Below are 15,626 nucleotides of genomic sequence, written 5' to 3'. Positions count from 1 at the left end.
TTATTTGAAAAATGTCTGTTAGTTTATGACCGTTCGCTTTGAGAGGGAAGATTAGATTGAGCTTGGAGACATTGACGTGGTTACTTGGATCTATGCTCGCCAAATGAATTTACTATAATACCCCTACAGTTGTATTTTGTAACTATCATGTGGCCTCTAGAAGTATTCAGGACATTATTTTATTTAGTTTATTAAAATAAAATATTAGGATAATTTCAATATAATTAATAATCTGAAATTGATTTTTTTATAATTTTTAATATTATAATTCAATTTTAATTTTATTATAATTATTTTTTTATTAATTTTTTAAAATAAAAACATATTCATTTTTAATTAATATAACAAATAATCTTAAAAAAAATTTAGAATAATTATATCAAGATATTTAAAAAAAAGTCAAAAGACTTATTTTCACCCAAAGTTTAGTGAAAACCCAAATTTATACTTACTAATTTTTTAAAATCTAAATACTCACTTATTCGTTAATTTTGACTATTACTATTAAAGATAAAATTATTTAAACTCATATTTTAGAATTATTCTTAAATTTTAAAATATTATTACTGTCTCTTAATTTCATATTTTTTAGGTTTAAAAATTGACTTCTCTCCCCCCTCCAACCAAGTCTAGGTTTTTAGCTTCTCATATTTTCACATATATAGCTGCCTTTTCAGCTTTTTGAAAAATTTCAATTTCACCCAAGATCTCTATTTCCGTTGATTTCTCTTTTACAATTTCTCTTCTGTTTGCCAAGCCTTGATCTTTAGCCTCCTAGCCTCTCCCTTCCCTCTTCAGTTAACAAAGACAAACAATCTTCCACAATGACAAAGATTAATAGTCTTCGTTGTTCGAGGAGGGAAGGGAGAGTCTGGGGAGAGAGACCGAGAAGGAGGACATCATCAAAGATCCAAGGCTCAACCAATAGGATAGAAATCGTCAGAGAGAAACAGATGGAGATAAAGATCTAAGGTTTGTGAAACTGAAAATTTTTAGAAAATTGAGAGAGTGATTGTATATGTAAAAAATATGAGGGGTTGAAACCCTTGAATTGGGGGAAAAAGTAGGTGTTCAAACTTGAAAAATGAGGTTAGGGGGTAGAAATAAAATTTTAAAACTTAAAGATAATTATAAAATATAAGTTTAAATAAAATCTGTTAATGATATTTTTACCCCTAACAGTAACAATAAATATTAACAAACGGGTGGATATTTAAGTTTTCAAAAGTTAGCAGGTGTGAGTGAAGTTCTCACTAAACCTTGGGTTGGAATAAGTCTTTTGCTCTTAAGTAAAATAATATTTTAGTATTCTTTTATTACATTCAACTAATTATACTAATTATTTATATCCAACAATTTTTATCAAATATATTATATATTTAATAATCTTTCAAATAATTTTTTATTTTTTAATAAAAAATTATTCAAACCAAATACACACATAAGGGTAATTTATGATAATATTCAATCCAAATTTTATTTTGCTATGATATTTTTACCTACCTACTACACAGTCTACACAATTTATTTTATTCCTTCATTTTTCCACCTTATATAGATAATCAATGGAAAATGATTATATTTTTTTAATTCAGTGTTTAGATCTCTTTCCTTTTTCATTATATTTTTCTTTAGATGGATTTATTAAAAAAGAAAAAAGAAAACACTGTGATGAGTAAATATGGAATGGACAAATCAACATACTTTTTCCCTTAAAGACAGAAATTTATTTAATATTTTAATAGAATAATATGTTCTAGTCTTCCAACATACTCATATACTTTTTTATTGTTTTATAAAGAAAACACTGTGATGAGTAAACATGGAATGGACAAATCCACATGGATCATTGTCTAGATGACCAAGGAGGCTGCCGAAGAGGGGTAAAAAACATTGTAAAGAGAGAAACGTCGGAGAGGAAGGCTGTTGTTCGCCAAATAGTTGGCCAGATTTGTTTTCCAAACTTTTCAAAACTTAACCTTAAAGGAAATTGTTATTTTTCTAAATTAAATAGAGGAAATTATTAATAAAATAATGATTTTATATTTTATAACTAGCAATTTTGATTAAGTTTAATAATTTATAAGTAAATGTTTAAATTTTTTAAATATCATAAATATATTTTTAAAAATATGTTAAAACTTGGGTAAAAAATAATCTATTATCTGTTTCAAAAATAGAGACTAACTATAAGCTCAATACATCAAGAAAGGCCCCATGTGATGCTGAGCCCAAAAGCATGTAGGCCCATGGGCCTGGATGTCCTTTTTACCTGAATCATACAAAAGGAAGATGTAAAGGACAGGGTCTCTCCATTTGATGACCAAATTTGATTTTATATCGAGTAACATTACACGTGCTAAACAAAGATATAGATGTAAATGTGTTAAGTGTAGTTCAAAATTATTTATTCACGTGTGTATTTATAATTTTACACTCATATTTGTATATATTATTAGTATATAAAAAATTATTATTTTATTAAGTAAATTATATTTTTCACTCCTAGTTTGGTCTAAAAGCACTTATCTACTTTTGGTGTCATAGATTATATTTTATCACCCAAAATTAGCTTATGGTGACAATCATATATATATATATATAAACTCTTTATTGTTTCTTTCCTTTACCCTCGCTTTCTTTTTTCTTGAATCACTGGTTGACTCCCACTATCTCTTTTCTCCGAAAACTCATCCACTCTATCAACCTCTCAATCGATCCTCTCTCTAATACCACCATCTTCTTCGTATCTTGTTTGGCCTCTCTCAATCGATCATCTCTCTAATACCATCATCTTCTTTCGTATCTTGGTTGGTCTCCCTCTCTCCCCCTCTCTTTGAAAACCCCTTTTATATCATAATCTATTCAACTATGATATGAGATCACATCAATAACTTAGATCAAATAAGTTGTTGACAAAAATGATTTTGTCAATTACTTGATTTATTGAGTCATCCACACGATCTCAAATTATAGTTAGATAGTGGTTTAGACAATGAGTCTTAGTAGTTGAGAGCCGACAACACCAATAACAAATAGAGTTTCAATAAATTAAATGGAGTAGACTACAAATTTTAAACAATTTAAAAGAAATTAAACAATCATGTTTTAAATTTCTAGGTTAGATTTGTCAAATATATCATGATAATGAAATTATTGAATTACTTTTATGGTGTTAATATATTTTTTAAAAACATAATTTGATTTTGAGTTGGTATTTGTTATTTATGACATCATGGAAAGTATTTTTAGGCCAAGGTGAAAAAATGCATTTTATTTCACTATAAAAAACATATTATGACGTCACATTGTTTAAAAAAATTAAGATGAGAGTTGCAAAGCAAGAGAAGAGAAAAATAAAATGGTGTGGTTGTGGTGAGTTTAATTATTGTTATTTTAAAAAAATTTAACAATTATAATTGAATGATTATTGGTTAATATATTATTGTGATTGTTATGGCCCATGGCTTGACGGCTCCAAAACTACTAGAGGATATTTGATTTGAGTAATATTTTATTTTTAAAATTAAAAAATTACTTTAAAGATAGATTATTTAGAATATTATTAAATATAAATAATTATTATATATGAAAAAATGTATTAAAAATAAATCGGTATAAATAATTATTATATTTGGTTAAAGATAACAAAAGAATACTAGTAAATTATTTTATTTAAATGTCTTTGGATATAATTATTCTAAAATATTTTTTGTATTACTTGTTATATTAATTGAAAATGAAGTTATTTAATCATAAAAATTAATAAATAAAAATATAATTATAATAAAATTAATATTACCTTGGTAAAATTTTAATATTTAAGGTGAAGGTGATGATTAGATTACCATTTATATTACTTGTTATATTATTATTGGTAATAAAATATTACTGTAATATTTTATTATTGACAAATCAAATAAGATAATGTATGTAATAAAAGATAAATTATCAAAATAATTTTTATTAACTAGAATCAAACGGCTCTTTAAGGTAATTTCATTTTTCGTCTATTTCTCTTCATTATACCAAACACTACAATATTTAATTTTTAGGAAAATTAATAAAATTAAAATTTTGGAAAGATGCATAAAATTTTAACCAATCCATAATTGGTTATAAGAATGTAACTAAATATCTCACATAATATTAATATATGAGCCCTCATCAATTAAGTCCCTACCTCTCAATCCCCTGTCACCAAAGGTCGATATATATGATCATACTTTAAAGGATAGTATCTAGAGCTTTATTAACACAATCTTATCTTGTATCGAGAGTCATATGGAGTGACTCAGTTAGATGGATGAGTCGCTTAGTCAAATAAAAGAACTAAATTGTATGGAGGCTCATATCTTTGATATAGATAGTTTGATAGAGGTAAATACAATAATACGTTTTTTTTTGTATGAAATCGGTTAGAAAATAAATAGTAGGTTTCAATACTATGATAGTCTTCTCATATTATTTTTCTACTTAATTAAAATAATACCAATACTACAAACGTTTTTAGAGTGACTTATACATTAATCCCCTCTTCATAATTTTACTAATTTAAGAGCATTTATCAAACATATATATGCACAAACCTAGATTTGATTAAAAGATAAATAGTTATCTTTTTATTAATAATAAATTAATTACGTCGTAGGATAAATATTACATAAATAATTTTAATAGTTTGATTATAGAATCCCTACGTTAACATTATAATAGGATGACAATAGGATGTCTCTCATGACATTACGAAGACATTTGATTTAAGTAATATTTTATTATTAAAATTAAAAAATTAATTTAAAGATAAATTATTCAGAAGATAATTAAATATAAATAATTGTTATGTTTGATAAAATTTGATAAGTGTAAATAATTATTGTATTTAGTTAAAGATAATAAAAAAACTAGTAAATTATTAATGTCATTGGGTATAATTATTTTAAAATATATTTTTATATTAATTGTCATATTAATTAAAAATAAAATTATTTTTATCTTAAAAAATTAATAAATAAGAATATAATCGTAATAAAATTAAGATTACCTTGATAATTTTTAATGTCTAAGATGAAAGTGTCACTTTTATTATCTATCATATCACCATTGATTATAGAAAATTATTGTAATGTATTACTGACAAATCAAATAAGATAATATAATTAATAAAATATAGATTATCAAAGTAATTTTCATTACATGAAACCAAATACCCTTAATGATAATCAATTACTTTATCCACTACCATCATCAAAATGGCCAATTTGAAACCACCCTGCAATTATATAATGGAGTGAAATTTAGAGATATAAAAAATAATTATAAAAAATAAAATTTTACTTTATTGTAATGGGTCTTGAGAATTATTTATTTGCATATGACCTCCTCAAATTAAGATCATTTTAATTAATAATTAAGTTGTACCCTTGCGGCTTTCATTTTTTATCCATTTTGAATATAAAATGGGATTATGAATTTTCAAATTTTCATGAAACAAATTAGTACTTATGAGTGAAGAAGCTTCATCGTCTTCTCAGTTGGCGCTTATTGTATCAGTTTTCCAAGATTTTGAATTAGCCGGAGCGTACCCGTGGCCCTTCATTTACAAGAGGACAACGAGAAGATTCGATGAGAATGCAGTTTTAAATTCAAACAAAGAGCATGGAAGTCGAAAGGAAGAAGCCGAAATGCAGTCTTTTGCAGTATTTGGCAAATCTGAACCTTGACAAAAGTGGCGCTCCTTCTACACAGATGTATCATTTTCTGAGAAACAGACAAACAATAACAAGCCAGTTTACTATTTTGTCTGTCTCTTTCTGTTTTTACTTTTCTCTGCTTCAATTCAAAAAACTGGTAACATGCATAATTCAGAATAGCTTGTCTTGTCTTGTGCTGTCAGTGGCGAAGCCACTGATTTTTAAGGGATAGCGCTCCCTTTATAATTAGCCGCTGATTTTTGGTAGAATTTTAAAGGCCAAATGACTTATCCCCACTTAAGGGATAATAAAAATTTAGATTGACTTTAATTAATTTTTAAAAATTTATTTATATATTAGTTTTGATTATTATAATTAAAAATAAAATTATCATTTAAAAAATTTTATTTAAACAAATAAAAGTTATTTTTTTTCTTCCTCCCTTTTTAAAACTAATCATTTTTCTATAATTCAAACTTGGAAATATTGTATTTATATCTTAAAAATTTTATTATATTTTTTCGACAACCGTTCTTCCTAATGTTCCTCTCTAGTGGAATCTCTTTTCCCTCCATGGCGGTTTTTCAATATGAAAACCATAAAAAATCTAATCAAAATAGTAAGATTTTCTCACACAAATGGAAAGACGTTGTCAAAGAGGAACATTGGAAAGAACGACCATTAGAAAGATGAAATGAAGTTTTTAGGGTGTAATTATAATGTTTCAAAGTTTAAGGGGTTGATTGTTCATTCAAAGTTTGAGGTGTAAATGAATGTTTCAAAGTTTGAGGGTGTAAATGGTTAGTTTTAAAACAAAGGGGTTAAAAAGAAGTCAGTTTTTCTTTATTTAAGTAAAAATCTCTTAATGATAATCCTACCTCTGACTATAACTATAAAAATTAACGGATGAATGAGTATTTAAGTTTTTAAAAGTTAGTGAAAATCACTTTAAATTTTTATTATACCTTGGGTGGGAATAAATCTTTTGACCAATTTTAAGTAAAATTCGAATTTGTTTGATTCATTATTTCAATAACTAGATTAGATAGATTGATTTAATAGATTGAATTAAAACCTGACTCATGAAAATTTATATATTTAAATATGATTTTAATTTGAATGTACTAGACATTCAATGACTTAAAAAGCAATAGAATCATTACAATCCCAAAAAATTCAGTGCCATCAACATTACCCCTGAGCTCAACATAGCTAGATAATTCAGGGCCACTATCATCACACAAGAAAATTTAGTTCTCAATTCTGAAAACAATTGAAACAAAAGGACAAGATTCCGTCCTTGCTCTGAACCAAATCCAAAACTTGTTGGTTCCACAAAAATAGAATTGAAACTTACCCAAGATCAACCAATTTTAAGTGAAAATTATAGCCAAAAGTCAGCTACCCAAAGACTCTAATTCCAATTTGAGGAGTTTGTTCACTTTTACTGATTAGTCTTTCACAATTATTATTATTATTATTATTATTATTATTTCCATTATTATTTTAATATATTAACGTGAATATTTTATATGATGACGTAAATAATTTGTATGTTGAGATATTTTTTTTAATAAATAAATTTATGGAATAGGATTAATTTAGAATTTTTGTACGTTACCGTTATTCACATCAATTCTTAAATTATTCATGTTTCGTATGAAATATTTCGATCATATTTTTTTAATTAAAACAAAATTTTATATCATAATTTTTACCCATGTTAAAGCTTTAATCCATTTTTATTTGATTAAATAAAAAAATCAAAAAACAAAATATCAACCCTTGCCAACAAAAACTAACAAGACATAATCATAGTAATCAATATTTTATGATATATGATACATATTTTATGATATAATATATATAAAAAATGATATATATCATAAAGTATATTAAATTAATACGATACAATAAACATATCATATGATATGATATGTATTTTACGATATAATATATATTACTAATATAAATTGATACATTTAAGAAAATAAAAATATAATTTAAGGGTATATAAATAATTTTAAATTTTTAATATTTTTTAACATAACAACATATTAATTAAAATTTTTATTATATTATTTTATAAAATATTATTATATAATATAATATTTAATATATAATATAAAATATTTAATTTTTGATATTGACCTCTCATCGGCATAATCATCCAAATGTAGAAATAACAAGATTTTTATCAATTAATTTAAAATAGCACAGAAATTGGAACCCATAAATTCAAAAATAAAATAAAAAAGTACGGGTCATTCTCTTTTAACTTATACTCTATAAAAGGACATTTCCATGCTCTGTCTTCGTTCTTTCCTTTCATGTCTCCTAGCGAGCAACGAAATTCTCGCCGTTCCGTTTGAAGCTATTTTAAAACTTATATAAATAACGTCGTTTCTGAATTTGTGTGCGCGGATATTAGGGTTCCAAATAATTTAAAAATAATATCGAAGTTTCCTTTTCATAGTCCGAGAAATTTTCAGAGATTCGATACCGATGAAATTTTGATTCACGTGTTGTCTTAACTTTCTCTCTCATTTTCTGAAAAAATTTAGAGGGAGGAAGTTCGATAATCGGTATAGCTGTCGCCGTTTGTTTGTTTGTATTAGTGTCCGGAACTGTAGTTCTCAGTTTACGCGAAAATTTATATGTAGCGAGAGAAATTAGTTGGTGCCATTTGGTTTGGTTTCAATTTCATCATCTGAAAAAAAAAAATTTGAAAATTGAAAAACAATATGGCTGTTTGCGTGAAAGAATCTTAGCATGATAGAAATGGATGAAGGAATGGAGGTATACACAATGAAGGCGTTTAAGGTGGAAGAATTTGTATTTGATATTGATTATGAATTTGATGCGGCTCAGTACTTTGATTTCTCTCAACCAGAAACTTCAGAAGATACTATGGAAGCGGAACGCTGGTTCGAATCGGCTGCAGGTTGCCCCCCTTCACGTAAGCATGTTAATAACTTCATTTGTTGTGTTATCTTTTGGTTGATTAATTGAACTGTTGTTCTTTATTCATTTACGTGTTGATTAATCGGTCTTAATTTAACTTTCTAGTTTTTTATGAAATTTTCAGCTTTTATTTCCAAGTCAAAGTGTAGATATCATATCCCTGAGGATATGGGAAGCGACTATTGTGATTCTAGAAACATGAGTTCTGTAGGTACTAATTCTGACGCTTCTTCAAGTGATAATAATAGAGGTTCTTATTTCGCCTACCATTTTGATGCCTGATATTCATGAACTTAAGCTAAGGCTATCAACATATGCAAACAGTTTCTCAATAAGGGTTCTAAAGATTAAATTTACCTAATCTTTACTAAATGTGTGATATAGCCAGATAGGAGTTTCATACTATTACTCCATATCTAATCTTTTTGTCTATCATTTTTTTCAGGACTGGATTTCTGTAATGACATTCACCAAGATATTCCGAAATTCAAAACCAAGTCTGTGGTCAAGTCGTCTCTATCAAGGAGTTCAACTTTAATGAAACCCACAGCAAGTTATTTGGCAAAGCACAGTCAACCTCAAGAAGTTAATTCGCAGGATATTTTAAGAAGGTGCTTAGTATTTCTCTGCAATTTTTTTTTTCCTTATGGTATATGACAGTAACACGCTTCACACCATTTCTCTGCATTATCAGTTTTCACTCAAGATTTTGAAAAGTGTATTACTTATTTATTGGAACTAATTTGGAATTATTAAACATTAATTATTTTAGTCTATCAGAAGAAAAAGTGTAGGGGTGTTTTCTATGGGCTTATGTAATATACATGAAGTTTGGTAGAACTGTTTTAAGGAATTCTTTTGGCCTTTTCTATTATATGGCATCCTTGTCATATTTCTTTACTCATTATTAATTTTATGGGTTTTTTAAATTTGTACAGAAAAATGGACAAGTGCTCACAAAATTCTTCTTTCATCGAGAACCTGGCTACCAAGAGACAAAAGCTGGATGTTGGTTACTTATGCAAGGTGCTAAAATTTCATATTCAATATCTCAGCAATTTTCAATTGCTTATACAGTTCTTGAATTCAGGAGTTTGGTTATGAAAATGTTGAATTAAACTGCATCCATGAACTGAGTTTATTTTTGCATTATGTGACTTAAGATTGATATATCAAGCACTCATTAGGCTTGATAAGACTTAAGAGATTTAGAATTCCAAGAATTAGAAAATACATTTTGTAACTTATTTTTCTTACTTTTGGTTATGCATTGTCCTGATTTTCCAGCAGTATTTTGTTGTTCTGCTTCTAATCTCTGCTTGGTACCCAGTGCTCTGTTCATCTTGCTTGTATTTTGCTTTCTTAAAGGTTTAAGTTTAAGCAACTGCCCATATATGAAGTGCGCATTTTACTAGACAGTAATGTTTATACTTAGTTATTATAGTCAGCTCTGACAGAAGCTCTGAAGACTGCTTTTTTAATTGACGAAGTAGGTTTCTCATCTGAAGCATCAAACTCCTTTCTTACACAAGGTTTCTAACGAGGTAAGCTTTAGCGTTCAGGAAGTAAAGGATATGGCGTATAATTGATACATTATAATTGTTTGCCGACCCTTTTGATCATGTAGTACATTTCAGTGTTATCAATAGAGTTCTTTGGATCAAACAAATTTTGATTGGTTTGCAGGCTGGACTCCTTGGGGTTAGTTCAGTGCATGCTAGATCAAAAGTTACTATTCCTAGAGAACCCAATTTGAAAACTGCAAATAGAGCACAAAGACATAGGTAACATACACTGACTGGATTTTTTTTTTTTAAATGTCTTCTCCTACATCAAGATTTGTTTGATGAGCTCTTTGCCATTTTGCTTCCTGAATTTCAGGTTCAAGGTTAATGCAGAGTCGACTGAACATGTAAAATCAAATAATTGTACTTTTAAAGCACGCCCCTTGAACAGAAAAGTGGGTACTTTGAGTTAATATAGATTAAACTTTTTGAATTTCATAGGAATCATGTTTTTTTCAGAACTAGATTGTAAAGTTATGTTGCAATGTATGATCTCTTCTGATGATTTCTTTTGGGCTTTACAGATTTTTGAATCTCCTGCATTGCCCCTCACCAAAAAGAGCACACTACCACTGACTGAGTGTCAAGTAATTTCTAGGCCATTTCTTTAAATAGATCTTAGTGAAACAGATTTAATGCATGCTTGTGGTTTATATTTTGTTTCCCTTCTTTGTAGGAGTTTCAGCTGAGAACATCTGAGAGGGCTAGGCAACATGCACATAGCAATGTAGGTCCTCAAAAGGGTGCTTTATAGATCATTATATTGATATGATATTCTTAAACTTATTCTTTTTGTTCTCAGCTACTTTTATTGTAGTGCAATCATAATATGTCTCTGATTTTGTTGTAAGCTAATGATCTCCCCATTACAGGTAGTGAACAGGAGTAATTATAATTCTGTCTCACAAAATGAAAACAAATACTCTGAAAGGTAATGGTGTCTTCTATTTTAGCTTATGCTAATTTCGATTAAACATGCAATGATCCATTTACACCATATAATATATATGTTGTCATTAGGTGTCTTCTGTTCTCCTTTTCTTGTGGTTTTAAGCTTTCTCAGTTATTGGGAATATTGTATCTGGTAAAGAATGTAGACTTTCCTTGTAATAAGCAAGAAAATGGTTAATTATCAATTTATATTTTAATTGTTGCTTTCCATTCCATCAATATCCTTTTCATAATGCAAGGGAAAACCATGTTACTTGACCATTATCATAGTTTTCCATCCCTTTCTGTCAGTTTTCTTTTTTATACAAACCAACAGTTAAAGTAGTGTTCTGATGATTATGATTGCTTTCTAACATTGTTGTGCCACTATTGCAGACTGAGCCCTGTCAATTCCCTAAAGGAAGAGAAATTTGAAGTAACACAACAAATTAAATCTCAACCTTACAATAAGCAGGTGCTGTAAAATTTTATATTTGGTCCTAATTGTTGAGAAATTTTTAAAATATTCATATGTGGAGGCCTGTTGTTGCCTGACATTTAAGTGAAGGAGATCTTAGTGTCTTTAGGAAAATCAAACAGGAATGCAAAGTTCAAATGATAATTTAAATGATCCTCTATTCAAAATTTTATGTCATCAAATGCTATCTGGTGCACTTTTCTTAAGTAAATTGATCTTATTTCCTTGCAGGAATTTGATCCCCCTGTGGATAAAACATTTTTGAATATGCCACCAATCGAACTATTTAATAAGGTAGGATATGACTGAGATAATTATTTTCGAATTGGATTACTCTCTGCAATCTATAAACTTCAAATTTGTTGCGTGAATTTTCTTTTCATGACTCTCTCTTTTGACTTGATATCAGCTCTCCCTGGCATCAGTTGACACTAACATAAAACCCCAGTCAAAATTGCCTCCTCCTTCAAAGGTTAGTTCCTCCAAGCTTTTACTTGTATAGCTCCTGTTTATTTACAAGATTTGTACTCCGTATTCTTATTGATAGACAAGTGATTTGATTGATCGAATACAGGAGTTAAAAGAGAACACACAAAGCTCCTTCCATCTGGAACATGAGGTATAGTAGTATGGTTCCTTAAATTTATTGATATACTGGGCAAAAAGTTCCATAGTTGATCACAGACCAAAAATTGTATTCTACAGTATGTTAATACAAGTTAGACATTAATTTAATACTATTCTTCCCTTTGCAATAATAATAATTCAAGACTCGTCCTCCTTTTGGAATAATAATACTCTTAAATTTGTAGATGCTAAAAGCAGTCAAGAAAAATTCTCCGAGGTTTGGTTTTAACCAGTACCAATGTGGGAGTGAATCAACTGAAAAAGGGATTACTGAAGGTGGAGCACGATACAACATAAACAGGTAATGCAATTTCTGAAGTAGTAATGCCATTGATCTTTGTTCAGTTATAATGATGACTAGAGATGACAATAGGCCAGGATAGAAGCAAATACCTTAATCTCCGTTTCTACAAGAAAAACCTTTTCTTGTCTTGTCACAATACAGGGATGACGGAAAATCCCCATCCCCTCCCTGCGGGACGAATTTCTCTCCCCTTCCCCTCCCCATTTTCACTGAAAAATTTTCCACACTTTTCTCTCTCTATTCCTGCTAGGAAATATAATAAAATCAAGACATTTGTGATAATTTAAAAGTTTTAAGGGTAATTTAATATATACAAGTTTAAGAAATATATAGGAGAGGGGATAAATTAGGGAGGGGACTTTACGGGATGGGAATATATTTTTCGATTGTAGGGATTTAGTCTTTCTTGTCTCCATCCTCTTTCCCATCTTTTAGGGAGAGGCTGGCTAAAGACCTGGTTTCATGGGCCTGATTACCATCTCTAGTGATGACAATGACACTATTATTTGAAACCGGTGACTCTAATAAAATTTGACACTTGCTTCCAGTGCCATTACAGGGTTATTTGTTTTCAATTTCCATTTGTATGTTTTTGAATTGGATTGCGAATGATTCTTGTCGCAGGAACTTGGATATACATTGAGTTACTTGAAAAAGGCTTTTGAGAAATGAGTTGGTCATTTCAGGTGAGTTTTGATACCCTTTGGACCCTAAAAATCATAGCAAATAGCTGCACATAACCGTTGCTTTTTTTTTTTTTTGGTTTTGTACATTTTCTTACGGAGTAATACTATGTTTATACACTTTTGAATACATAAATGGGTACACAGATACCTAATTACATAATAACACAAATTTGTTAACCCATTTGTGTATTCAAAAATGTATGCACATAATTTTATTGTTCTTATGCATGAAAAAAACAATGTATAGCATTTCTTCAAAATTATAGTTCAGCTTGTTGGCATAGACAATTGGATTTTCAGATTATAAGTTTATAACCATAGGATTGATTGGCTGTGTCATTATTTTGACTCATTTTTACATATTATTTGAATCTAAAATTTGAATTTTAGTTACATGTTAGTTTTATTTGATCTTTGTAGCTCGGTCAGATGGAAGTTTTACGTATTAATTTTATTAAATGATTTATTTAGCAAGATATCAAATGCAAAGGCTTTAGAGTTTAGGATTTGAGGGAAAAAGTTGTAGGGGTTTGCTAAAAGAAAATAATAATAAAATTAGTGAAATATTAAAACTTTCAGAAAAAATATTTAAATTCAAGTTTTTGTCATGTTTTTTAAAATTTGATTTGATACGATAGTTATGGGTTTAATTAGGCCAAACGACTATTTCCCACCCAAGATATGCTGCAATCTCAAGTTTTCATATTTTATCTTTGATAATACTAAATATCCACTCATGAACAGTTAAAATTAACGGTGGTAAGGGTAAAATCGTCATTTTATTTATAATATTAAAAATAAATTAAAATTTTATCTATTTTTCGCCTCCTAACCCCTAAAAACTAACCATTTCCCTTTAGGCCAAGTTTTGAAAAATAGCATTCTCCTCCCCCCCTTAGGGTTTAGTTTTCAATCTCCGACACCAAATTTGGAAGCTTTTCTTCTTTTCAGATCAGATCTCAGCCGACTGTCGCTCCAGAGGAGGCAAGGGAGACCGTCGGAGCATAGTGATGCCTCTGGAAAGCTTCGTCGTTGGCGATGGAGTCGGATTTGGTGTCGAAGATTGAAAACTAAACCCTAAAGGGGGAAATATTATTTTTCAAAACTTGACATAGGGGAAAATGATTAATTTTTAGGGGTTAGAGGGTAAAAAAGAGAAAATATTTTTAGGAGTTAGGATTCTGTTAATTTTAATTATTCATAAGTGAGTATTTGATATTATCAAAGATGAAAACTTGAGATTACAGCATACCTTAGGGGAAAATAGTCCTTTGGCCGTTTAATTAGTATATCTTGAACTTATCTATCTAATTAATGTGGGCGGTGTCTCCAGATAAAAAATAATAATAATAATTAAAGCAAATGCTAAAAAGTGTATAATTGGAGACATACTTAAAACCCTACTGAACTATAATACTGAAATCAGAGCTGCCAGAATGGTCAGAGCAATTTTAATGACTCGTGAACATGTTTCCCTGCAGCAGAAATCCTGCAGACATTGCGCTCAGATCCTGTGCAACCCTTGATGACAAAAGCCCTTTAAACCAGTGATTATAACAATTGAATAAAATCTTTTCACCCTCTTAAAATTATAAACCTAACTCCTTTGCACTCTGCCTGCAGCTTCCACAACATTAACCCACCCCTGTTGAAACAAAATTTACATCAACTAGTCCAAACACATGAATAAAATTATATATATAAATTGAAATAACTTAAAAGTTAATAAAAATAGTAAAATATTAAAATAGAAAAGATTTGAATTCAAATCGTTATTATATTTATAAAATTTTGATTTACTTAATACAGTGATTGTGAGTTTGAGTAAATCCATATAATTAATATAGATGAGGTCTCAGTTTGGAAAAAAAAAAAAAAGACAGCGGTATGCATTTTCTTTCACTCTAAAATCATGTAATCTGACACAAGCATATCATGTTATATAAATTAATTAGAGGGAGTCTGACTATATTCCTGTTGTCGTTGCACAGCAAATTCTCAATACATTTTGGGCACGAAAAGAAAACTAAAATCCCACTAGACACGTAAAAATGCCTTATAGGTGTTCTTTTCTTGCATAAAGATAATAAAACTCTGTATAATTATTAAACTAATATATAATAATAATAATAATAATAATATATCATTATATAATTAATTTTAATTTTTGACTATTTAATTACGCACAAAACCATGCACATAACAATTCTCATAAAGAAACGAGAAAGAGATTAGACGCATGAAGTGCTGCTCACTTAAACCTTTTCAGGTAATCGACCTACTGGTTTCTTTCATGCAATTGGCCTACAAGTTTTCTTTCCACGTTAATATAAACTTCCTTGCGGCACGTCAAAGAAGCGAGAGCGCAAGATTCAAATC

The 15,626-nt window shown here is 28.8% G+C and overlaps 1 protein-coding gene across 1 annotated transcript; it reads left to right on the top strand.

The window, feature by feature from the left end:
- Positions 1-8,116: 8,116 nt before the first annotated feature.
- On the top strand, positions 8,117-13,607 carry LOC123198208 (protein TPX2-like). The gene is made up of 16 exons (XM_044612870.1): positions 8,117-8,652; positions 8,782-8,868; positions 9,103-9,268; positions 9,596-9,683; positions 10,151-10,201; positions 10,344-10,441; positions 10,539-10,617; positions 10,747-10,809; positions 10,899-10,949; positions 11,095-11,153; positions 11,549-11,627; positions 11,862-11,924; positions 12,040-12,102; positions 12,205-12,249; positions 12,443-12,558; positions 13,186-13,607. The coding sequence occupies exons 1-16, from the start codon at positions 8,466-8,468 to the stop codon at positions 13,202-13,204; spliced, it is 1,314 nt and encodes a 437-aa protein (XP_044468805.1). The 5' UTR covers positions 8,117-8,465; the 3' UTR covers positions 13,205-13,607.
- Positions 13,608-15,626: the final 2,019 nt, after the last annotated feature.

The sequence above is a fragment of the Mangifera indica genome, chromosome 15, assembly GCF_011075055.1.
Source record: "Mangifera indica cultivar Alphonso chromosome 15, CATAS_Mindica_2.1, whole genome shotgun sequence".
NCBI lineage: Eukaryota > Viridiplantae > Streptophyta > Magnoliopsida > Sapindales > Anacardiaceae > Mangifera > Mangifera indica.
The sequence above is the reverse complement of the archived record's forward strand: the minus strand, read 5'-3'. Positions and strand labels throughout refer to the sequence as shown.

Excerpts from the sequence above, each read along its gene's own strand:
- LOC123198208 (XM_044612870.1), top strand. The coding sequence starts at position 8,466 with ATGATAGAAATGGATGAAGGAATGGAGGTATACACAATGAAGGCGTTT. Across the intron at positions 10,810-10,898 it reads TACCACTGACTGAGTGTCAA|GAGTTTCAGCTGAGAACATC; the intron begins GTAATTTCTAGG and ends CCTTCTTTGTAG. Across the intron at positions 11,628-11,861 it reads CTCAACCTTACAATAAGCAG|GAATTTGATCCCCCTGTGGA; the intron begins GTGCTGTAAAAT and ends ATTTCCTTGCAG.